Source organism: Vitis vinifera, chromosome 14 (assembly GCF_030704535.1).
Source record: "Vitis vinifera cultivar Pinot Noir 40024 chromosome 14, ASM3070453v1".
NCBI classification, from domain to species: domain Eukaryota; kingdom Viridiplantae; phylum Streptophyta; class Magnoliopsida; order Vitales; family Vitaceae; genus Vitis; species Vitis vinifera.
The window spans coordinates 4,207,053-4,231,173 of NC_081818.1; the positions used below are offsets into that span (position 1 = coordinate 4,207,053).

Here is a 24,121-nt window from a genome sequence, read left to right on the forward strand (position 1 = left end):
TTTTAATATTTTATTCAATAATCAATACTTTCATGTCACTGGCTTAAACCACAAATATCATGTGAGAGGCTGATTAACATTCTAACCACTCTCAAATACCTACCGTTCCTAACTTCTTGAATTGCTTTTGATTGTGACTGGTGACTGGTGGTTTTTTTCCCACCTTTTTTTTTTGGTCAGTTTGGGCTTTTGTGAAGCTGAAAGTATAATAACAATCCATAGAGTGAGATCATGTGAGGAATATATAATTTTCCCTTTGTTTAAAAAGAGTTGAATATCTTTCTGGGCCATGATGATACAAAGAGACAAGAAAGCGTGACAATGTACACTCAAAAGGCTCGACAAACTTCATAATGTCATTGATTCTGTGGAAGATACAAACCAAGAAATCCAAACACAATCTTCCTTGGAAAATACAGAGACGAGGTATTTATTGATGGTTATGTATGAGGGCACTGAACCGCATTGATGATAGAACAATACCAAAGAATAAACGAAAAACTCAACTGATCTTGCTCTCTGTATAGCTCGCTTGAATGACATGGCAATCACCGGTTCATGGAAGCTTGAATTTCTTCGAGAGTTTGGCCTTTTGTTTCAGGTACCACCATGATTATGAATACTATAGCTGCTGCACAAACAAAAGCATACCCGAAAAATGTACCTGCAAGATCGTATCATCATGTGCACATCATTAGTTTAACACAGTTCAATGTCCCTCCACCAGTATACAGAAGAAAAATCTTAAATTTGGTTCCATAGCGTATACTCAAAGTCCTAAAAAGTTTTTGTCCTCTTGTTGGAAAAGTATTGAACCACTGTGTGGGGAAAATGCTGAAATGGGTCATGGCAGATTTACAAAATTTGGTCTCCATGGAAAACAGAAAGAAAGATTTTAACATAAATCTAAACTTTTCCTAGTGTGAATACATTTTAAGACTCTACAGCTATATGGGGGAAAATAAAATGCAGAACTAACCATGTGAGCTCCAGTTCATGAGAAAGTTAAAAGTGTAGGATACGGCCCAAGCACCAAACCAGTTCACCAATGTCACTAGGCTTCCAGCAATTGCCTTTACATGTAGTGGGAAGATCTGCATCAGAAGCAGATTAAATTAGGAATGAATTTTCTCAGTTACTTCATTTTCGATTAAAAAGGACAGGCTACACAGATTCATGGTTACCTCAGACATTATAAGCCAAGGAATTGGCCCCAATCCCACTGAATAGAAGCCTATATGAACCTGAATCCACATAAAAGTAAAGAAATTAAAGCAATGTAAGTTTTTAGGATGAATAAAATATGGAAAGAAGAGAGTGCCGCACACTTGAATGAGGAATGTATTAGTAAGGAAGTCCATTTCCTTTACGTTGAGAGTTGAATTTTACAATAAAATGATTGGTTTTCTATGTGTGGATAGTGTATAACAAATTCCAGGATTTACAGAATGCAGCCTAGGAGAAAATACTTGTATCAGAACTGAAACATCAGTACCATTTTCACAATTCACAAGCTTATCAATATGCTGGGAAAAAATGAACATTTCCAGGGTTTCATGGTTAGAAGATTTTAGTATATGTCATGTGCTTACCATGATGCCGGTCACTGCAAGGATTGGAACCAAATTGGGTGCCAGTTGATGGGCCTGCTTAACAATTTCAATGCGTTAGTAGTTGGTGGGACTTGATGTAAGTAGAGAACATTGTTTAATGTAAGCTTGAGAGCTACCTTTAGAAAGAAGGAAATTCCAGTTAGTAGACATCCAAGAAGCAAACCAAATGCAGAAACCTAAAATGAAAACCAAGATTTAATTTAATATCCTTTCTCTTGACTTATGCAGTATGTCAAAAAACTAATCTTAAAAAAGGAATGGTCTCACAGTGCTTACCATTAAAAGGGGTCTTCTCCCAAGTCTGTCAATTAAGCTTGCCCCAAATGCAGTAACAATGACCTGAGAAAGAAAATTAACATGGTAATCAAACTAGAGAGAGAAAGAGAAAGAGAGAGAGAGAGAGAGAGAGAGGTAAATGTGACCTGAGGAAGAAAATTAACATGTAATAAGATTGAAACCAGAGACAGAGAGACAGAGAGAGATACCTGTAGAGAAGAATAGAGAATGCCTCCTAGGTTAGGAGGGACTCCTGAGATCATAGATCAATTGACAGTAAGCATAACTTTATTTTCACAATACAGCTCAAATACGAATAATATTATGCAATATAGGTGTTTACCTGCAGATACAAAGATTTGATCAGCATAGAAGACAATCCCATTGTACCCCCCGAACTGCTGAAACACCATCAAACCAACTCCAACCTATTTTTAGAATGGGAGAGAGAAAAAGAGCATAAGAACACAAGAATTAAGATGACACCCACAAATCATGTCAACAGGAGAGCAATGCTTACAATGACCGAACGGACATTTTGTTTATCAAGCAAAACCATTATGCCAACTTTAGGAAGGAGCTGATGAGTTACCATATATTCCTGCCAAAAGAAAATAAAAAGTAGCAGTCACATTTATTAACTATGAGAAAATTTCCCTTGTTGCTAAGCATTATGGTTATAAAGAGCTGAAATAAACATGAGAAACAAAATCAGGAAAAGGACTCAGTAAGAAAGAAAGAAAAAAGGCTTCATATTTACTTGGATTTCAGCCTCTTCTTCAGAAATATCAGCTTCTACACCCCTAAGCTTTTGTAGTTCAGCTTTAAATTCTCTCTCATAGCCAGCCCTTGCCTGCAGCACAAAATTTGGGCAGTACACAGGGTACCAAAATCAATATAGCTTCCTATGGAACACTTATACTTATGTCAATGACTTTGTTCAAGTTTCTTAACCAAAGATTTAAAATTTGGATTAGAAATCATTTTTAGAACTTGTCAATGTTTAGGAGATCCATAATATTGCAGGTTATTTAAAAGATTTTCAAATTCATAGAGATTTTTAATTGAAAATGTTGAAAACATTTTGAAGGTTGAAAAGGTTATTCAAAATCAGATAAAAATTTCTAAGTTCTATTCAAATTCACAACTTGATCTTACCAGCCATCTAGGGGACTCTGGAATGAAAAATAGACCCACTAGCAGAACCATGCATGGGAGGATTCCTGCATGTTAATCCAGTTGCCAGTAAACCTTATGTTCGAGAACTTTTATTTTGTTCTCATTAAGCCCTTTTTTTAATTCTCATTATCTCAATAGCTAATGGATAATCCTATTTGAACTTCAATATTTTGGATAATCTGTGGTTAGCAGCTGTAGTTATTGACGAAACCAAATAGTTGTAATGTATCTTTCTTTAACAAGAACAATTGTAGAGCATTTGAAGATACCGGTTAACGCCAATGTCCTCCATGTTACAAATGCACCTACTACAAAGGCAATGAACAACCCAGTAACAATAAAGAGCTGCAAAGCAAGTAAATTGCCAATAAAAGGCTTGATGATGATGAACAAAAAACCGAATGCCCATTATAAGCTATTCAAATCAAGATTATTTCTAGAATCAAGTTCGAGGAATAATGCTTCTACTTAAAGAATTTTAGAAGATTCTGAATATTGGAGTCATTGTGAATTTGAAAAATAATATATATATATATATATATATATATATATATATTTCTTCTAAGGTAACGTGCCCAATCACTTAATTTCTGGACTAATTGCATTCAATAACAATTCACATTGAAGTCATACAATTTGAAATCATTTATATGATCATTATAAATTATTCTTCAATAAATTTGCTTCTGAAAACATTGAGAAACAGTGCTTCTTGTACCTGATTTGCTGTTGCTAGTGTTCCTCGATGATTTTTAGGTGTTATTTCAGCAATGAACACTGGTATCTGGTCATATAGAGAAAGAGAGAAAGGTTTAAAGTTTACTAATTTAGATATTTATCAGAACTACATATCCAAGAAGAGATGCTGCACAGCAAAGCATACCACATAAGAAAGAATACCAATACCATATCCTAGTAAAAATCTGCCAGAATCAAGAGAAACAGATCCCTATATTGAAACCACTAGAGGGTTAAACATGCAGAATAGTATGCAAAAATATATCAAAATTATAACTGAAAAGTGGACATAACCTACAAAAGATAAGTAGACCGTGATCCATCCTGCAATACAGACCATGGATGACATTCTCATGGCCTGATTCCACCGACAAAGAAATCAAGTTGTGAGAAAAGGTTTGTGCAGTAATAAATACCCAAATATGAATAATCTTGACAAAGTATCCTCTATTCTTACCCCTTTTCGACCAATGGAATCAGCAATCCACCCACTTGAGATGGCACCGATCATTGCACCAATGGACAATATGGATCCAAAAACTGAGTACTGCAATTGATATAATTTTCCATCAAACATGATATTCAAATTGGTGAAATTTATCACTGATAACAAACACTTCAGCTTTTGGTCCATTGCAGACTAAGTTGCTTATGCACAATGATATCATGCATAATGAGGTATGAATTTATCTGGATATAACAATGACCAAAAATGTTATGAAGGCTCAATTATGAAGTTTTGAATAAGATAAGAGTTAAAAGTAGACCTGTGAGTAAGACAGCCCAAGCTCATTCATTATGCCATACTGGGCAGGTGCAGAGTATCCTGCCTGCATAGCCAGAAGCTTATAAGCACTAAAATAACAAAGTCCCACCTTTGCCAATGGAAAATGAAATCAAGAAAAGAAAGTACATAAATCGATTCAGCGTTTTTCATAAGAGGAAAATTAAAATACTGGTTACAAAGAGAAAGGCGGGCAGTTCAAAGATTAATATATTTTGACACCAACCGAATGTATAATTCCTTGTGCAGCAAACATCATTGCAATGACAAGCCACTAGAATTATTTTCTGGAATATGCATTTCGTAACACAAAAAAACAGCCTACAACATCAACTGCTTCCCCAATTCATATGAGTCTCATCAAATCAGATAATATAATGGCTATTGATTTCTGAATATGGCTAGTAGAATGCTTTTTCATATTCTTTCAAGTTCATTAACTCAGGAAATCACGTTCAAACCAAATGAGACAAGGACACCATTGGAAGAGATCTCAATACTTACACATGACCCAAATTCGAAAGAGCCACAGACAGCAACAAATATACTAAGAAGAACCATTCGTAGACCACCATTGTTGCTCTTGATTTGTGCTTCTCCTTGCTTCTCTTGCACAATAAGTGGCTCTGTTATATTGGCATTACCCTTCTCAACTTCTTGTTTGGCGGCCATTTTTTCTTCCCTACACTTAATGAAATAGGAAAGGTTGAACAGAACAGATAAATGAATTTAAGAAGAAGAACAAGAAGGAAAATGATCAGGAAGAATTCGAAAAATCATGTGGTTAGCCATTAATATGGCCCACATGACCAACTCTCTGAAATAAGTTGAGTCCTTAAAGCCCATTACGCTAACAAATGAAACAGACCACCACCCTAAAGCTTTTCCAGGTCTCTTCAACATATGTGATGCAGTTTCTGAAAAGCTTATATTTATACTGCAAAAGCACTCCTGCAATGCCAAACATGAGTCAGATCATGGCATGCAGGTAAAGAAAAATAAGGAAAGCTGAGTCATTGGGATTATCATTATTCTTATTTTGAAGAATCTGAATCATAGCATGTGCATGAATGAGATGGAAATGACTAAAGCTTCCAATTTGGTAGTCCCAAAACTGTAAATTATTTTTTTTTAAAAATGTCTCAAATTAATCCAAGGGAAAAAAAGGGTAAAAACAACACCAAATTGTAAATTATTTTGAAAAAAAAGAAAAAATTGTCTCAAATTAATCCAAGGAAAAAATAGACAAAAACAACAACTATTGCACCCCTACCAAGCATGAGTCAAATAACCCAAGCATATAAAGAAGGTTAAAGGCCCTATAGGTAAGGTGCTATTTGGTAACTGTTTGTGATGACAGCTCTAAAAACAAATTTATAGGATAGTTTTTAAAAACAAATTTTTAGGATAGTTTTTAAAAACTGTTTTGTGATGTAAAATAAATGTCTATTTGAGAAATTGAAAATGTTTTTTAACTTATTTTCTACATTTTTTAAAGATTTTTTAAAAATTTATATGTAGTGTTTTATATTTAATCATTTATATATTTGTATAACTTTTTTTTTAATGCTCAAAAAACAAGTGAAAACAATTAAAATATATTATCTTAAAAACACTTTGTTTTTTGTTTTTAAGAACATAAAATTGTTTTCTGTTTTCTAGTAGTCAAATGTATTTTCCTATTTGTTTTAGAACAAAAAACAGGGTCTAAATTATTGGAATTATCATTATCAAGGTTTTATTCAATCTTAGTAATCAACGCTAATTTCCCCATGTAATATCCATAAATTAGATGGACATGACTCAAGCTTCTAATTTAATTATCCCAAAATTATAAAGAAAATTTATTTTAGGATTTACATCAAATTAATCGAAGAAATATATATATTATTTCTCCCACCCACATACCAAGAAAATGGATTCTTATATAGGATAAAAGCGATTTACAAGTCCTTTTTTTCAATTATTTTCTTAAGTATGCTAATGGTCTAAGCCCTTTCAACCGACTGCTTTGCTATCAAAGTAGTGTCAATCGTCATGATTGGCATAATAGTCAATCAAGGAGAAGTAAATGAGGTTGAACACTTTGAAGAGGCTTTTTGCTTCTTTGTTCTCCTTGATGGTTAGACCTTAAGCCTGTGCTTGAGTTGCCAGCAAAGTTGCAATAAGGAGGTTTGTTCTTTAAATGCTTCAATGTTGATGGTTACCTTCCTATATAAGGGAAGCTTTTATAATAATAAATATGAAATCATTTTGTCTTTAATATATTTTCACACTTAAATATTACACATAAAAATTAATTTAAATTTGTAATAATATATAAATTATATATTTATGAAATCATGCTGACATCAATCATAACTTTTCCTATTTAATGACCGATTTTGAAAGCACTGATATAAACACTTGCTTCTCAGGGTCCTAAGTTCATGTTATTTATATCAATGCAGTTCTTAAACAATGATTCTCCAGCAAAGCATCCAAATGCACAAAATCACTTCGAAAACCTATGTAATTAAAATGATAAACAACCCTAATGGCCTTTGGAAGTGAAGAATCAGATATTGAGATTCAACTGTTGTGTACATTGTCATATTCGGAAAGTGACAGTAATAGGAAACAAGCATGCCTAGTAAGTCGTAGGCCACAAAGACTCTGGGCATTGAAAGTAAAATTGCCTACTGATTCTAAACTAAAACCTACATGCAAACAAGTAAACTGGCCCAAAAAAAAAAAAAGAAGGAAATCATCAGATGATGATCAATCTTACCAGTTAGGCTCGTTGTCAATTCTACTTTCTTCTGATCCTTATCGGTTCTGTTGTTTCCATCTTCATTTCCCTGAATTCCAAACAAAACTCCGTCAATCGACCCATTGACATACCCCTTTTTTCTCTCAGGGCCTTCTTTGCATTGGAATTCTCTACAGTTTCCCCAATTCTTCCTCATTGCTTTCTCAACCGCGTTAATTGAGTGAAGGAGTTTCTTATGGGGTGTGAGAAAATCTGATTCTCCACCAGTCTGATCAGTGATATCAGGCAGAATCTTTGGAGGGTCGAGTTGAGCAGTAGATGCGGGTAAAGGATCCTGCTCCTAGGGTATTGCAGTAGGAATGCGCTCATCCTCAATTTCTCTCAAGTGGGCCCTTCTCCTTTCAATGGCCACATGGGAATTAGATTCACCAGGATTAGGCACTCCAAAGAAAAATACCAGAGGGATGAAAAGCACTTAAGGGCGTGTTCTTTAATCGAACGACATGTGTGATGTCACCAAGAGATCTTCTTGGATCCCAATATGGCAACACAGCCGGAGGATTCGGAGGCGATCTGTAACAGCCCGGTCACGGCCATGGCCATGGCCATTTCCGATTCTTGGAGTTCCAAATCCGCCCCTTCCGACCCCACCACGCCGGGAAGGAGACCCGAACAATTTGGAGCTCCTATCCGATTCATCGGCTAAAATTCCAAGAATGCCGGACCTCTTCAGGTCTCGACAGTTTCCCATCTTTTGATTCCGGCATTGTTATGGTGGGTTTCTTGAAAGCATCAACGTCGTGTGGGAACGGGAAGAAGAGGAAGCGAAATGGAAAATGGCGGTAACATTTAAAGAAAAATAAATAAATAAATAAAAATTAATTAATTTTTTATATATTTGTTTTATAAATAAATATATTTGTTAATTAGATTGATGGATTATATGATTCAAAAGTTATTGATAATGTTTTTCTAATTTTTTTCTATATATTTATATCAAAATTTAAATAGAAAATGAAAAAAAAAAAAAGATAACAATAAAAAATAAAAATAAATTTATTTATCTTTTTTATAAAATGAAAAAGTATATTATATCATTATATCATTATAGTTGTTATTTTTTCTTAAAAATATAAAAATAAAATAAAATAAGCATTTTATTATATAGTATAATATGCATTATAAATAGTATAAAAAAAAATTAAAATTGGATTTCGGTTAGGCTTAAGTCATCCAAACCTTGAATGAACCCAATCCAAATTGAATTTAAATTGAAAATCTTTAACTCAAATCCACCTTGAATATTAAAAATAATTACCCAGTATTAAGTTCGTTTTGAGTTAGGTCACATAGAGTTAATCCGCACCTTATTCCAAACTAATTTTATGTGGGATAGCAATTCATGTTGATGGATCATGTTTGTGTCATGTCAAAACCTAAGTATTTTATTACATACCTCAACCTAAACGTAACACAATTGAATTATTTATTTAAAAACAAATTTAGAATGAGTCAAATATGAGTTAAATAATTTAAAAAAATAATGAAGTTAATGGTGAGATTATTATATGGGTCAATTCGGGTTAAATTCGTGTTATACGGATTGACCCAACAATTACCTATTTATTAAATAAGTTATATAAGTCGACACAAATTTGACCCAAACTCATTTACACTCAATCCAAACTCGCGAAAAGCATATTGAGTTCATATTATGTTGGCAAATTGTGTCAAACTTTGCCAATGGCTCCAACACTTCTTTCATAGTCAAAATCAAAAGAGATCTTCTTTTGTGCATTTTTCTTTTAATATTTATTCATTATTCTGGTCTCCATCTTCAAAATGCCTAATGGTCATGTTGAATTCAATTCAATTGTCTCCTTTTGTCCCTGACTTTCCATGCTTCCATCCAAAATCCAGAAAGTTGATAACAATAAGAACATGGGTCACTCTCAATAGCCCATCAATTTGGTTAAATGACTAATGATCTAATACATTATGTTGTAATCAAGTTTATCAATCCACTAAAAGTAACTAATTCGAAATTAACAAAAACAGGAAAAACAAAAAACAAAAATACTACTTGGCCATGATAATTGATAAATAGCTTGATGCTTTACACTCAAAAAGGTTCTTCAATCTACTACTTTGAATTTGTTTGATTTGGGACAAACCATATGATATCTCATTGAGCCTATTGAAGAAGCAAATCAAGAAAAAGACCTTAGTAGATCCTCGGAAATACAGAACCAAGGTAGTAATAGTGATGACAAAAGCCATAGAACAATGCAACAGAATCGATGGGTTGAATTTTATTTTGGAAAAGATCAAATGATCTTCCTTTCTAAATGGCTCCATTGAAAGATGCACCAGTTATTTGTAACTATATTGTTTCTATATGAAATTAATCAGTTCATGGAAGCTTGAATTTCTTCAAGAGTTCGGCCTTTTGTTTCAGGTACCAGCATGACTATGAATACTACGGCTGCTGCACAAACAAATGCATATCCAAAAAATGTACCTGAAAGACCATATCGTTTAGTGGACATCATTAGTTTAACAAAATTCTATCGAACACCAAGAATTCTAAAATTCGGTTCCAAGGCCTGAAAATTTTTACCCTCTTTTTGGAAGAGTAAAAACACTACATAGGAAAAATGCTGAAAGAGGTAATGGCATAATTCCAAAATTTGCTTGAAAGATTTTGTCCTAAATGTAAATTTTCTTGGAGTGCATAACATTTTAGACTTGACAGCTATATGGGAAAAAAATGCAGAACATACCGTGTGAGCTCCAATTCATGAGAAAGTTAAAAGTGTAGGATACAGCCCAAGAACCACACCAATTCACTAATGTCACTAGGCTTCCAGCAGTTCCCTTTATGTGTAGTGGGAAGATCTGCATCAGAAGCAGCTTAAATTAGGCATGAATTTCCTTAGTAATTTCATTTTCAATGATTAGTGATGGTCTTCACAGATTCATGGTTACCTCAGACATTATAACCCAAGGAATTGCTCCTAATCCTACTGAATAGAAGCCTATATAAACCTGAATCCACATAAAAATATATACATCAAGGTAATGAAAATTTTCACGATAAATAAAATATGGAAAAAAACAGAGAACCATACAGTTGAACAGGGAGGAATGTATTAGTAAGGAAGTCATTTTCCTTCATGCTGAGATTTGAATTTTACAATAAAATGATTAATCTTCTTTGTAGTATGGGGACAGTGCACGGTCTGTGTAACAAACTCCCAGGTTTACAGAATGCAGCCTAGGAGAAAATATTTGTAAAAAAACTGAAACCTCAATATCACTACTCAAGAGCCTATCAATATTAATGCAGGAGGAAATGAGCCATTCCAGAGTTTCAATTTTAGTATATGTTATATAGTTACCAAAATGCCAGTCACTGCAAGGATTGGAACCAAATTGGTTGCCAGCTGATGGGCCTGGTTAACAATCTCAATCTGTTAGAAGTTGAAGGAACTTGATATAAAGATGGAATATATGTAAGCTTGATATCTACCTTTAGAAGGAAGGAAGTTCCAGTTAATAGACAGCCAAGAAGCATACCATATGCAGAAACCTAATATGAAAAACAAGATTCAATTTAATCTTCTTTCTCTTGATTCATGTGGGGTCTCAAAAAATTAATCTTAAAAAAAGGATGGTCTCAATAGTGCCTACTATCAAAAGGGGTCTTCTCCCAAGTCTGTCAATTAAGCTTCCTCCAAATGCAGTAACAATGACCTGAGGAAGAATATTAAAATAGTAACAAGTGCAAAACAAGAGAGAGAGAGAAAGAGAGAGAGAGACCTGTAGACAAGCATAAAGAATGCCTCCAACATTGGGAGGGACTCCTGAGATTGTAGATCAACTGATAGTAAGCATAATTTTATTTTGAAAACACAGCTCAAATAAGAAGAATCTTAAGCAATCTAGGAGTTCACCTGCAGATACAAAGATTTGACCAGCATAGAATACAATTCCATTAATTCCTCCAAACTGCTGAAAAACCATCAAACCAACTCCAACCTGTTTTTGGAATGAGACAGAAAGAGAGCATAAGAACATGAGAATTAAAAGGACACACAAATCATGTCAACATTAGACCAATGCTTACAACGACTGAGCGGATGTTTTGTTTACCAAGCAAATCCATTATTGTGACTTTAGGGAGGAGCTCATGAGTCACTATATATTCCTGTCAAATGACAAAGAGAATTGCAATCTCGTTTATACCATATGTCAAATTTTCTTTGTCCCTAAGCACTATGGTTATGAGGAACTGAAATAAACAGGAGAAACAAAATCAGAAAAAGGACACAGTAAGAAAGAATTATATTCAAGTGCTAAAGAGACTCCAGGATTACTTGGATTTCAGCCACTTCTTCAGAAATATCAGCATCTGCGCCCCGAAGCTTTTGTAGTGAAAGTTTAAATTCTTTCTCATTGCCAACTTTTGCCTGCAGCACAAAATTCAGTTTGTACCCAGAGATGCACCAAAATCTATATTGCTCCCCACAAACACATATATCAATGACTTTGTTCAAGCACCCAAAGTATTATGATTTGGTTTAGAAACCATTTTTAGCCCTTGTCAATATTTGGAAGGAATCCTATAATAATGCGGATTATTTGAAAGATTTTCAAATTCATGGAGATTTTTAATAGAAAATGTTGAACAAATTCAGAAGGTTTACAAAAATTCAATCAAAATCAGATAAAAATTTTGCAGCTCAGTTGGAATTCACAACTTGATATTACCAGCCATCTAGGGGACTCTGGAATGAAAAAGAGACCCACGAGAAGAACCATGCATGGGACAATTCCTGCATATTAATCCAAATGCGAGTAAATCTTATGTTCAAGAACTTATATTCATTCTCATTATCTCAACTGCTAATGGATAATCCTATATGAACATCAATAATTTGAAGAGTTCATGCTTAGCATTCAGCAGGTATAGTCATAGATGAAATTAAATAGTTGAAGTGTTTTTCTTTAACAAGAATAATTGTAGAGCATTTGAAGATACCTGTTAAAGCCAATATCCTCCATGTTACGATTGCACCTATAACATAGGCAATGAACAGGCCAGTGACAATAAAGAGCTGCGAAGCAAGTAGATTGCCCGTAAAAGGCTTAACAATGGTGATGAAAACAAAAGCCAAATGCCCACTATAAGCTGTTCAGAACAAGATTGTTTCTGGAAGCAACTTTGAGGAATAATGCTTCTACTTGAATCCTTTTAGAAGTTTTTGAATCAGGTGACCATTTCAAATTCGAAAAGAATTCTTCTCAGTTTACATGTCCAATTACTTAATTTTTAGACTAACTGGATCTACTAATAAATCACATTGAAATCATTCCATTATAAATTATTCTTCAACAAAATTGCTTCTGAAAACAATGCAAACAATAAAATAAAATAAAAACTTCTACCTGATTTGCTGTTGCTAGTGCTCCTCGAAGATTCTTAGGTGTTATTTCAGCAATGAAGACTGGTACCTGTTCATCCAGAGGAAGAGAGAGATGTTTAATGCTTCTTAAGTTGCATATTTATCGGAATTTCATATCCAAGAAGAGAAGCTCCACATAAAAGCATACCACATAAGAAAGAACACCAATTCCATATCCTAGTAAAAATCTCCCAGAATAAAGGGAAAAAGATCCCTACATTGAAACATCCAGAGGGTAAAACATGAAGAAAAGCATATACAAATATATCAAAATTATAATTGAAAATTGGAGATATCCTACAAAAGATAAGTAGACTGTGAACCATCCTGCTATACAGATCATGGACGACATCCCCATGGCCTGATTCCACCCACAAAGAAAGCAAGTTGTGAGAGAAGGTTTGTGCAGGAAAAATGCTCAAATATGAACAATCTTGACAGAGTATCCTCCATCTTACCCCTTTTCGACCAATAAAATCAGCAATCTGCCCACTCGTGATAGCACCAATCATTGCACCAATGGTCAATATGGACCCAAAAAATGAGTACTGCATTTTACATAAGTTTCCATCAAACTTGATATTCAAATTGTAAGAACTTAATCAGTAACACTAGCTTTTTGTCTATTGCAGAATAAGTTGCCAATGCACTATGATATCATGTATAAATTTTGTATGGATCTATCAGGTATATAACGATGAGCCAAAATGTTATAAACATTCAATTATGAAGGTATGATCAATATAAAGTTACAAGTGGACCTCTGAGTAAGATATCCCAAGGTCATCCATTATACCATACTCGGCAGGTGCAGAGTATCCTACCTGCATAGCCAATAGCTTATAAGTTAGATAACAAGCCCTACCTTTGCCAGTGGAAAATAAAATCAATAAAAAAAATGTACATAAACAGATCTAAGTGTTTTTCCATATGAGGCAGGTACCACAATAAGTTCACAACAAAAAAAAAAAAGAAAGGTAGAAGGAAAGAAAGACAAGATAGTAACATCATGATTTTGTTGTTCACATGAATATTCATTTGAAAGTATTTGTACACTATGAGATGACCTATTTCCCAGAACACAACAACCAAAAAATAAAATAGTGGATATAAAGGCAAAGAATGCGATTTTGGAGAATAGTATCTTTTGACAAGAATAGAATGCTTCATTGTGCTGCAAGCACCATAGCACTGACAAGCCTCTAGAATTATTTCTGGGATATGCATTTTCCTAGCACAGAAAACAGTCTACAACAAGATCAACTGCAACAACAATCCATTTAAAATCCTATCAAATCAAGTAATGTTGTGGCTAATTGATTTGTAGGTATGGCTAGTAGAATTTGTTTCCATTTCTTTCCAAGTTCATCAACTCCGAAAATCATGTTCAAGCCAAAATGAGGTAAACACACCATTAGAAGAGATCTCAATACTTACACATGACCCAAACTCGAAAGAGCCACAGACAGCAACCAATGTACTAAGAAGAACCACCCATAGTCCACCATTGTTGCTCTGGATTTGTACTTCTTTTTTTTGCCCAATAAGTGGCTTTGTTATAGTGTCATTACCCTTCTCAACATCTTGTCTGGTTGCCATTTTTTCCTACCTACACTACATGAAATAGGAAAGGAAGAACAGAACAGACAAAGGAGTTTATGCAGAAGAACAAGAAGGAAAACGATCAGGAAGAATTCAAAGAATCATGTGCTTAGCCATGAATATGGCCCACATGACCAAATCTCTGAAACAAGTCGAGTCCATAAAGCTCATCCTAATAAGTGAAACAGACTACCAACCTAAAGCTCTTCCAGAGTCTTCAACCTAATGATGCATTTTCTGAGAAGCATATATTTATACTGAAAAAGTGCAACCGAAATGCCAAGCATGAATCAGATTACCTGAGAGGGTAAAGGAAAACACAGAAAGCCGAGTCACTGGGATTGTCATTATTCTCATTTCATCTAATCAGAGTCATCAGCATTAATAACACCATCAAGTGAGTATAGAACAAAGGGTATTACATTGCTTCTAAATTTACTCTTATTTACTTTCATTTTGTGGCCATCACACCTTCCCCTGGAAAAATGCCTTTTATCTTAAGTTTAAATTGTGTTAGAAAGATCATTTTTTTTCAGATTTTGAACTTACATAAACATTATCACACCATGTATTGTGATATTTTCATATTTCCAGAAACATGTTTTATTCGTTCGTATTTACAACTTGGGAATAATGAGCCATTTGACATTGTCCATCTAAAACCAACTAACTCAGTATAAAATCAGCCAAAAAGATTGTAATACAAAATAGACAGGGCACTGTAAATGCAGAACTCCCAGAAGTCCTTCTAGTTCTTACCTGGCATTCTCTCAACTAGCTGTCGCGCACACACAATGCATTCTGTCAACTAGCTGTTGCGCATACACAATGCATGCATAACATTAACGTGGATGTTATTCAAGCATATCATGACAGCACATAGATTTCAATGAAACCTTCCATTTTAAGCTATGCATTTATTCGGAGCTAGAATTGGTATTTTACAATAAACATGCTATAAAAGTTCAAAATAAACCTTCTGATTCAAGTTTATCACACATTAACCACACAAAAAACTAATCAAATACCAAAAAAAATGTAGTTGCGCATTTATCATGAGTCATTTGTGCTATGAAAGCTAGTTACTTAAGATAATATAAGGTCATCTTAAACCATCCAACTCAATTATATCAAATTGCCATAGAACTAATCCAACCATTAAAACTATCTCACCTTAAGCCTCGTCTTTCTTTAACTTATAGGCCAACTTTGACATAAAAGAAAGATAAACAAATATGTAGATTTTATGTTTGATAAATATTTGAGGAAATATTTATTGCTTTTCCATGGAAAGCAGGGAAAAAAAAAATCCCCAAGTAAAATACATGTATGATAAACTCACCTCCAATCCAAGGGGTATCTCAAATTGCCATAATTTGTTAAATTCACAAGATTGTAGTAACCTTGTAATAGAAATCACAAGGCTAATTCCCATCCAAAGTATTTCCTACAAAATCCCAATCTGCAAAGCCCAAAAGTAATAGTCCATTGTAAAGCAAGAAAAAGTAGATGCTATGCATTAATCACACAATGCAAAGATAGAAACTTTCACTTGATCAGCTTCTTGAGATTCAAGAGCACATCACCATAAATGGGATCAATCACTCATTCAGTAGATTAAAATGGTCATATGAATGTAAAATCAAAATTTTACCTAGAGAAAAGATAATCTCAAACCCATACCACAAGAAATGAAATTTTCATAATGGCAATGATTGATCAGGTTATTGGCAACCCCATTTATCATTGTGCGCAAAAAAGAATGCCAGTGCCAGAATTGAGGTGCATTGAATATATATTAGCAGGAAAATAAAAAATAAAAAAGGTTCTTTATCCTCTCATGGGTATAAGCAATACATACCAATAGAAGAACCAGACCAAAAAAACTGTGGGCTTTTTAGGATTTTAAGGTTTGAAAAAGAATAAATAAATGCAGCCATTTTCTGGCGTGGAACAGAGCGCAAGCTTCTTCTTCTTCATCCAAGTCCTGCAATTGATAGGAGAGAGGGTATGGGGCTTTGCTTCTGATGGGTACTGCAAAACGCAGTTCACACGCCCATTCTTGAGGTTGAGGAAGGTTCAATTCAAAACGAAACCGCTCGGATTTTTCCGTTTCCTTTGAATTTCACCGCGTCCTCAAACGACGTCGTTTTGAAAATTTGCCCATCAAAACGACACTACTCTCTAAATTCGACTGTTCATTTCATTTGATCCCACTATCATAAATATTATTTTATTATTTTATACATTAATCCCATTGATTAGACCTGATATATTTTTTTTTTATAATTTAATCTTATTGTTTGTATTCATATCCAATTGTCTAAATTTTATTGTACACTTTTAATAATTCCAATAAAGGATTTCGTGTCCGTCTCTTCGATACTTTAAACTTTTTGCTATTTTATTTATTTTTTTGTGGAAAAATTTGTATCAGGTTAGGTACAAAATTTAAAAAATGATAATAAAAGTGGAGCCCAAGAGAATTTTATTTTGAACTTTCAACCCTATAATTAAATCCACTTTGTTTGTTTCTCAAAAGAGGGTTGCACTTTGTATTAAGAAAGATGATTTCATTCTAATCTTAATCCATTCTATTCAATAAAAATATACTTTTGATTCATTCCATTCTATTCAAGTTAGGATCAACTTAGTATATAAATGGAAGTTTGACAGATAATAATTGGTTCACAAGCTTGGAGAAAGAAACCATTTTCCTAGAAATTGCAGGTGTATTCTCATCATACTACTCCATTATAAAAAAGCAAGAAAAGCAGAATATTATTTGATTAAGACTAAGAATAACTTTTCTCTCTCTCTCTCTCTCTCTCTCTCTCTATATATATATATATATATATAGAGTAAGTTTTTGTTTGTACTTGATAAATTGATTGATGGATCAGGTGGTAAATAATGTCCTAATCCACAATACTTATATGTTTATTAGGCCTAGATTTCAATGCACCTAAAGTTGGATCTCTATAAACTGATTCTTTAAGCATTCTTAGGAGAGTGAGCAAAATCAAGTATGACATAGAAAGGAAAGAACTCTAATGTCCCACATCGATTGATTACTAATATTACTTAGGACTTAATATGGTGTTATTTACTATTAGAGAGAGGTTCACCCTGCTCATTGACGTGGGCGCTCTAGCAAAATTGAGTGGGAGTGTTGGCGTGAGTGAGTGATTGATTACTAACATTGTTTGGGCTTATATATGGGGGCCTCTGGTTTGTGCTCTAATCTTTGCTAATGCATATGGAAGTCATTAAACTTCGAAGTCCAGGAAAAGATTTCAATAGCATAAGCACAATTTAACCAGTATCTTTCATTGATTCTCTGTACAAAATGGATATAAAGATATACACTTGTGAAGCAGAAAATGGATGGAGCCAGGTATGTCCTAGAACCTGGGGTAGAACCAATCACAGTGTCAGACTACTGCTTCCCAATCACAATACAACTCACCATTATGTGGTTACTTCTGTTCACAATGCAGCAGATGCTATAAGAATGGATGGAATTGGAAGGTTGGTTTCCAACATCTTCACAATCTTGTCCATTGTTGGCCTAGATTCTAACACTGGATGGCAACAAAGAACAGCAATAAGAACGTGCCGCTCCATTACTTCTGTCAACCCCAATTCAGGCATTTCTTCATCCACAACATCGATTGGTCTTCCTTCCTTCACTAATGACCAAGCCCATTCTGTCAAAAGCAAAGCCTGTGGTCCATTGGCTGCCATGAATGCTTTCTTCCCACTCAGAAGCTCCAAAAGCACAACCCCAAAGCTGTAAACATCGCTTCTCTCAGTTAACTTCCCGAACAAGGCATACTCTGGTGCAACATAGCCAAGAGTCCCAGCCACTCTGGTGCTCAAGTGTGTTATCCCCTCTGGATTGACCTTTGCAAGGCCGAAATCTGCCACTTTTGCCTCAAAAGTTTCATCCAAAAGTATGTTACTTGCTTTGATATCTCTATGGATGATAGCTGGCTGTGCCCCATAGTGCAAATAAGCCAGCCCCCTCGCTGTTCCAAGGGCAATGTTCTGGCGAATTGGCCAGCTGAGTTTCTTTCCCACTGATCCAAAAAGATGGTCATGGAGGCTTCCATTAGGCATCAAGTCGCACACAATTATTCTCTGGTGGCCTTCCATGGGAACCGTCGCAGTACAATAGCCTCTCAAAACAACAAGATTCATGTGCCTAACGCTAGCTAAGACCTCTACTTCATGCGTAAAAACTGCATCCCCAGATGCAGAGCAGTTCTTGAACCTTTTGAAGGCAACTTCAGACCCATCTGGTAGTATCCCCTTGTAGACATTCCCATATCCTCCCTGCCCAATTATATTCTCCCTTGAGAAATTCATGGTAGCCCTTTTGATTTCCTCAAACTTGAACTTCACCAGTGTGTCACTCCCAGTCATAGAGCCAAAACCTGAGTCCAAACTAGTCTCCATTTTAGCACAAACTTCCATCTCCCTCTCCAATTTTCTGTGTCTTGTCCAGAGAAACCAAGCTGCTGCAAAAGCCCCAAAGAACCCAATAACACAACCTAACACAGCCCCAGAAATCAGAATCTTATATCTCTTATTTCTTATATGATGTGGGGAGAAGTCAAGTGAGAACAGACACTTCGCAGTGGCAACATCTGTTGGGCCATATGGATTAACCCAACCAGCTGCATACATAAAGGAATATCCAGCACAGTCAGAGGCATTTCCAATCCCTGATCCACTAAGGTAAGATGCCTGGAGACTCCCCAAATTCTCTTTACACAATGCACAAGAAGTACTATTGCCCAGAGACTGGTTGCAGTAACACCTAACTTCCTGCAACTTGGACTCTGGAATCAAGCTTTCAAACTCTGACCCAGATGAAATATTCATACAACTCTCTGAAACCCATTCAGGATGATAGCCACAAGCCAATTCTATGTCAAAACCACTCACCAAGTCGCTTACCAAGAGCCGGTAGGACTCCCAACAAACCTTGGTAGTACTTGAAGGAGGAAGAAAGTACCCATCGGTTCGGAGGTATTCAGATCGAATTACGCGGATCCCTTCAAGAACATAATTGCACTGTGTTGGGACATCACGAAAAGAAGGCCTGGGAATGCCTTCCACCACCATTTTCCTGAAAACATCAAAGTTCAGAGGACATGAGGGACCGGGTTCAACTAGTTTTCTATGTGAAATTTTGTAGCCATTTTCGAGGGCGAAACTAACCCGGGAAAACCCTAAGATTAGCCCTAATGCAAAGACAATGGATAGGAAGGAAGACATTGGGAAGCTAGGTTCCATGGGAAGGTGCCATAACTGATTTTGAAGTGCTAGTTCTGGTAGTTAGTGAAGGATGGGCGGCAGCTAATGTTGGAAAGGGTCATAACTGACTTTTAAACAGGGGAAAACTCTTTAATATTAGTACACATTGCTGTACATTCTATATTCTATAGACATGACGCTATCAGATATGATTTGGTTTACGGATATTGAGAGAATTTTCTGAGAAATTTCACATGGGGTCTTTGAGTTAAATGGTTCACTCACCGATCAACTTCAGATCTCTTTCAGATTAGGCATTCTTTGGTTGGTGCTATGACTCCAAACATATGCCACCTGTGGAAACACCATGCAGAAGGGGTTCATTACAAGAAGACAAAGGAATGTCCAGCTTGTACATGGAAATGTATGTCTTGTCTTCAATACCTAATTGACCTGACATGAAATGGACCCTGAAAGAAGACTTATCTCATCAAATATTGATTCAATCCCCTACTTTGGTAGGTATACAATTTAGAAGGTCGAAAATTCAATCCCACCTAGTTTAGGATTATGAAAAGTGGTAAAAAATGATTTTTTTTTTTTTTGTTCTTCCGAGATATGTCCATCCCATGTGATAATTTTGCTTCAAAATGAATGAAGTCTGAATAGAGTACATGTGCAGAAAGTGCATGTAAGGTTTTTAGGCTGCTAACACTGGGTCAAACTAAGAAGCAAATGAAAATGTCTCTATAGTCATTGTTGGAGATTCTCAAGCACAATTTGTTGGATTCTTTATTGAGGTTGATGTTGGAGAAAATGCCTAATCAATTGCCTTCCTCAATATCTTATTATTGGCAAGAAGTGCCAAGTCAAAAAATTGAGATGCTCTCTTTGATTGCTTTACCGTGTTACAATGGTTGTCGTGGAAAGTACGTACAAGTTATCGATTTAACTACCTGAAAAAAGGATTTATTCCAAATACTATCGACTGTGTGCAGCATCATGTTCCTCGAAACAGAGTATGCTACATTGACCAGTTAAGCTAGCAGGCCTCTTCAGACCCGTGAGGCAAGTAGTGCAGCCAAAAACAAAAGAACAAAGAAGAAAACATTGATGCAATCTGCACAGGAATCTGATTTATAGCAAACCAAGAGTTTGAGGATATTTGTAAATATTCTTAAGACCAACGCGCATATTATTGAATTATATGCCGTGAAATTAGGACATCAAATAGACATTATATAAAATTTTCACAATGATTGAAGACAAAGCAACATACATATAATAAAGCTGAGCATTGTTGACTATGTTACCAGTCACGGGATCCGGGTTTAGCTGTGTCATTGACTTGTCTTTTTGGCTGTGGAACTCAGTCTCATCATCAGTGCATGAGTAAATGGGTGTGGACACCAGAAACAGCATACAAATTGTGCCTGTGAAAATGCCTCCTCAGCTGCAATGGTGCTAGTCCTCTGAAAAGTTTCATATTCCTTTTATCTTATGTAAGCACAACAATTATCATCATAAAACATCTGATTTTAATCCGGTCTGTGTTGGAAAAAAGGGGGAAAGATCTGTAAGCAAGGAAAAAGACTAGCAGAATGCATAAAAGAGGAGAAAGGTGAGAGTACTTGAAACTTTGACCATAAACAAAGACAGGTTCTGGGCAAATTTACTAGTGTACAATGGCAGACAAACTAATTAAAGTATGTTTTCAATTTTGTATCTTGTGATGTTTAGCATAGAAGATTGTGGCATATAATCTTATAAGAAAATTAAGGGGTTGAAGGACCTTAATTTATGAGTTGAATAGGGGTGCCCCCAACTCTGGGGAAACTGAGAACAAGAGAGAAGAAAATCTATACAACATATCACAAACTACTTCTACATGCTTCTATCTATCCTTCAAAATCATTGCATATCGTCTCCAGCCATATCACCCAACTCTTGGATTGGTACTGAACTGGTGGAGTTAAAACAAGCTTACTCCACCAGTCTTCTCAAACCAATATGAATCTCTGCTGGCACAGGCCACGGCGACCTCCAAGACACCCTTGCACTCTTCCGCACTCTTACTATATCTCCAAGAAATTCTCTAGTTCTTCAAAACTAAAGACTACGGATGCAATTATATAGATAAAAGCATCTTTAATTGATGAGAAGACTTCATTTAAAAATTGAAGTAATGGAATATCAGAAAAGATTTATGACTAATTAATGCATACAAGAATTGTGATTTCTGGACAGCATGAAGAACAGCCTACTTTGGAGAAAAGCAAGTACCCTTCAAGTTATGTTTCTCTATGATTCATAACAATCAGCTCCTTGTAGCAAATTGATCTTCTATGCAACCATAAAATATGATATTAGATAATAGGAAAAAAGAGGGAAGCTGGACGATCTGGGATAGAAGGAAGTGGCAGGTGCTTTTCCAGTATCTTCACAATCTGGTCCATTGCTGGCCTAGCATGTAGTTGAGGATGCAAGGCAAGAACAGCAAATGCTCTTCAGGCGGGCCTAACATGGGCATGTTATATTCGACTGCATCAAATGCTCTACCATCCTTAACAAGTGACCAAGCCCAATCTGTCAAAAGGGATGAAGTTCCAGCATTTTTGTCAGAAATAAGTGCTCTATTCCCACTCAGAAGCTCAAGAAGCACAACCCCCAAAGCTACAAACATCGCTTCTGTCTGTCCATTGCCCATATAAACCATACTCAGGGGCAACATAGCCAAGAGTGCCAGCAACCTTGGTGCTCATATGAGTTAGTCCTTCTGGATGAAACTTTGCAAGGCCAAAATTATCTAGCTTTGGTTCAAATGTTTCATCCAAAAGTATATTACTAGATTTATCATCTCTATGAGTGATTGCAGGCTACACTACATGGTGTAAGTAGGCTAATCCACACGCTGTTCCAATGGCAATGTTTCTACGAATAGGCCAACTAAGCTTCTCCATGCCAGAACAAAAAAGATGGTCATGGAGGCTTCCCTGTGGCATCAAATTACGCACAATTATCCTCTGATGACCTTCTCAAGGATGTGTTGCAGTACAGTAGCCTCTCAAAGCAACAAGATTCACATGCCTAACACTTGCAATCACCACTACTTCATGTGTGAATGTTGCATCCCCAGCAGCAGTGCAGTTTTTGAACCTTTTCAATGCAACTTCAGACCCATCTGGCAATATCCCATTGTAAACATTCCCGTATAGTCCATTCCCTATTTTGTTCTGCCAGGAAAAGTTCATGGTTGTTAGGTCCCAGCCAAAGCTCCTGAAATAAAGATAAAGTGTACTCTTCGGGTGAGAACAGACCACACTGTTTGGAACAATTTTCTGATATTCTTTTATTCCTTGAAAGAGTTTAAATGCATATATTTTCTAACCACTCTTCCTAAACTTACGGCCACAACTATTGTGCACAAAACTAAATCATGGAAGCAGAAATAACAAACTAGCAGAAGAATAGGACTTCTTGCAAGAATAATAGGACTCCAACTGAAAGAAAGACTCTAACACAAACAAACTTCTTCTCCAAGCGTTGCAGCTCAAGACTCAGTCCTGATTTGGCCGAGAAACTCGCTGAGATCTTCGCGGTTTATCAATGGTCGCCTCTTTCATCTCCTCAAGTGTGAAGATGACTGAACTGGTACTTCCATGGTTAGTCTGTAAGTTGTTTACATGCTATATATATATATATATATATATATATATATATATATATGATTCCAATGGATTTGCAATATGAATCAAAACTGAAAAAGACTAAGAATAGTCTACTTACCTCCAGTCATTGTAGTCGGTTTCAAAAACTTGATTTCCAAACTCTAATCTCCCTTTGTTTGGATGGTGTTTCTAAAGATAATAGCAGACGAGTTCGGGACCATTTTTCTTTTTAAAATCTTTATATCCGTGGCTTCCATCATACCACGTTGTTCTTGCCACCACGTTGAGCAGTTGCTGGCTCCTTAACCGCGGCGGAAGTGAGATGGTGGAGGATGTGGTCAAAGTGTTGGACCACATCATGAAGTGAGAACGTGTGAACGTGTATTCAGCTTACATTCTCCCACTTGGTCCACACCTTTAACCTAATGTCCTAATTCAGTCCATCAATTGTCCCATTAAGTAACAAATACATGAATCATGGCGATAAATCCTCTATTTAACGAGTGTTACCTTCCATGTATTATAGTGTACTCATTTCTTAACATTATACTTTATGTGGCAATATTACTTAATGAATAAACCCTATGTTCATTCTTGGTCCAATGAAGTTGAATTTTCTCAAAATTAAATAAAAAGTACGCATCAATATGAGAAAACATCATAATAAGAGTTTGTACAATAGAAACTACATAAGGGAACTAAGTCCCATGTTCACTACATGATCCTTGAATTTCAATGGTGGCATGCCCTTAGTCAAAGGATCAACGATCATCAAT

General features: G+C 35.6%; 3 protein-coding genes and 1 pseudogene across 14 annotated transcripts; all 4 read right to left on the reverse strand.

Moving 5' to 3' along the window:
* Window positions 1–338: 338 nt before the first annotated feature.
* LOC132255020 (sugar transporter ERD6-like 8) lies at window positions 339–8,175 on the reverse strand. 7 transcript variants are annotated; one of them, XM_059742441.1, is made up of 20 exons: window positions 7,361–8,175; window positions 5,440–5,541; window positions 5,095–5,277; window positions 4,574–4,636; window positions 4,264–4,353; window positions 4,105–4,164; window positions 3,952–4,017; window positions 3,787–3,852; window positions 3,338–3,413; window positions 3,048–3,112; window positions 2,650–2,742; window positions 2,425–2,490; window positions 2,233–2,317; window positions 2,099–2,142; window positions 1,890–1,952; window positions 1,730–1,789; window positions 1,593–1,646; window positions 1,185–1,244; window positions 980–1,094; window positions 339–664 (listed from the first exon to the last, which is right to left on the reverse strand). In XM_059742441.1, exons 2-20 carry the CDS (start codon window positions 5,491–5,493, stop codon window positions 549–551), a joined length of 1,479 nt encoding a protein of 492 aa, XP_059598424.1. In that variant the 5' UTR covers window positions 5,494–5,541; window positions 7,361–8,175; the 3' UTR covers window positions 339–548. The 7 variants fall into 7 exon arrangements, with proteins under 7 accessions (XP_059598424.1, XP_059598423.1, XP_059598426.1 ...); XM_059742440.1 differs by having other exon boundaries at window positions 2,410–2,490; window positions 7,361–8,174; XM_059742443.1 differs by lacking the exon at window positions 5,440–5,541 and having other exon boundaries at window positions 2,410–2,490; window positions 5,095–5,272; window positions 7,361–8,174.
* A 1,282-nt stretch (window positions 8,176–9,457) lies between these two features.
* Window positions 9,458–16,536, reverse strand: LOC100264207 (sugar transporter ERD6-like 8). 6 transcript variants are annotated; one of them, XM_059742450.1, is made up of 22 exons: window positions 16,274–16,527; window positions 15,755–15,874; window positions 15,172–15,224; window positions 14,610–14,711; window positions 14,248–14,424; window positions 13,572–13,634; window positions 13,269–13,358; window positions 13,112–13,171; window positions 12,959–13,024; window positions 12,794–12,859; window positions 12,387–12,462; window positions 12,116–12,180; window positions 11,722–11,814; window positions 11,472–11,552; window positions 11,299–11,383; window positions 11,165–11,208; window positions 11,036–11,098; window positions 10,875–10,934; window positions 10,744–10,797; window positions 10,331–10,390; window positions 10,126–10,240; window positions 9,458–9,863 (listed from the first exon to the last, which is right to left on the reverse strand). In XM_059742450.1, exons 5-22 carry the CDS (start codon window positions 14,407–14,409, stop codon window positions 9,751–9,753), a joined length of 1,416 nt encoding a protein of 471 aa, XP_059598433.1. In that variant the 5' UTR covers window positions 14,410–14,424; window positions 14,610–14,711; window positions 15,172–15,224; window positions 15,755–15,874; window positions 16,274–16,527; the 3' UTR covers window positions 9,458–9,750. The 6 variants fall into 6 exon arrangements, with proteins under 6 accessions (XP_059598433.1, XP_059598437.1, XP_059598435.1 ...); XM_059742454.1 differs by lacking the exon at window positions 10,744–10,797 and having other exon boundaries at window positions 16,274–16,536; XM_059742452.1 differs by lacking the exon at window positions 14,610–14,711 and having other exon boundaries at window positions 14,248–14,419; window positions 16,274–16,530.
* Window positions 16,537–17,717: 1,181 nt separating this feature from the next.
* LOC100258819 (probable LRR receptor-like serine/threonine-protein kinase RKF3) lies at window positions 17,718–20,247 on the reverse strand. The gene is made up of 2 exons (XM_010661739.3): window positions 19,963–20,247; window positions 17,718–19,549 (listed from the first exon to the last, which is right to left on the reverse strand). Exon 2 carries the CDS (start codon window positions 19,543–19,545, stop codon window positions 17,902–17,904), a length of 1,644 nt encoding a protein of 547 aa, XP_010660041.1. The 5' UTR covers window positions 19,546–19,549; window positions 19,963–20,247; the 3' UTR covers window positions 17,718–17,901.
* A 179-nt stretch (window positions 20,248–20,426) lies between these two features.
* On the reverse strand, window positions 20,427–22,995 carry LOC104881457 (probable LRR receptor-like serine/threonine-protein kinase RKF3; annotated as a pseudogene).
* Window positions 22,996–24,121: the final 1,126 nt, after the last annotated feature.

Excerpts from the sequence above, each read along its gene's own strand:
- LOC132255020 (XM_059742440.1), bottom strand. The coding sequence starts at position 5,493 with ATGTTGAAGAGACCTGGAAAAGCTTTAGGGTGGTGGTCTGTTTCATTT. Across the intron at positions 2,743-3,047 it reads CAGAGTCCCCTAGATGGCTG|GCAAGGGCTGGCTATGAGAG; the intron begins GTAAGATCAAGT and ends TTTGTGCTGCAG. Across the intron at positions 1,095-1,184 it reads CTTGGCTTATAATGTCTGAG|ATCTTCCCACTACATGTAAA; the intron begins GTAACCATGAAT and ends CTTCTGATGCAG.
- LOC100264207 (XM_059742452.1), bottom strand. The coding sequence starts at position 14,409 with ATGGCAACCAGACAAGATGTTGAGAAGGGTAATGACACTATAACAAAG. Across the intron at positions 13,635-14,247 it reads CTTTCGAGTTTGGGTCATGT|GTAGGATACTCTGCACCTGC; the intron begins GTAAGTATTGAG and ends TTGGCTATGCAG. Across the intron at positions 10,798-10,874 it reads GAACTTCCTTCCTTCTAAAG|GCCCATCAGCTGGCAACCAA; the intron begins GTAGATATCAAG and ends ATTGTTAACCAG.
- LOC100258819 (XM_010661739.3), bottom strand. The coding sequence starts at position 19,545 with ATGGTGGTGGAAGGCATTCCCAGGCCTTCTTTTCGTGATGTCCCAACA.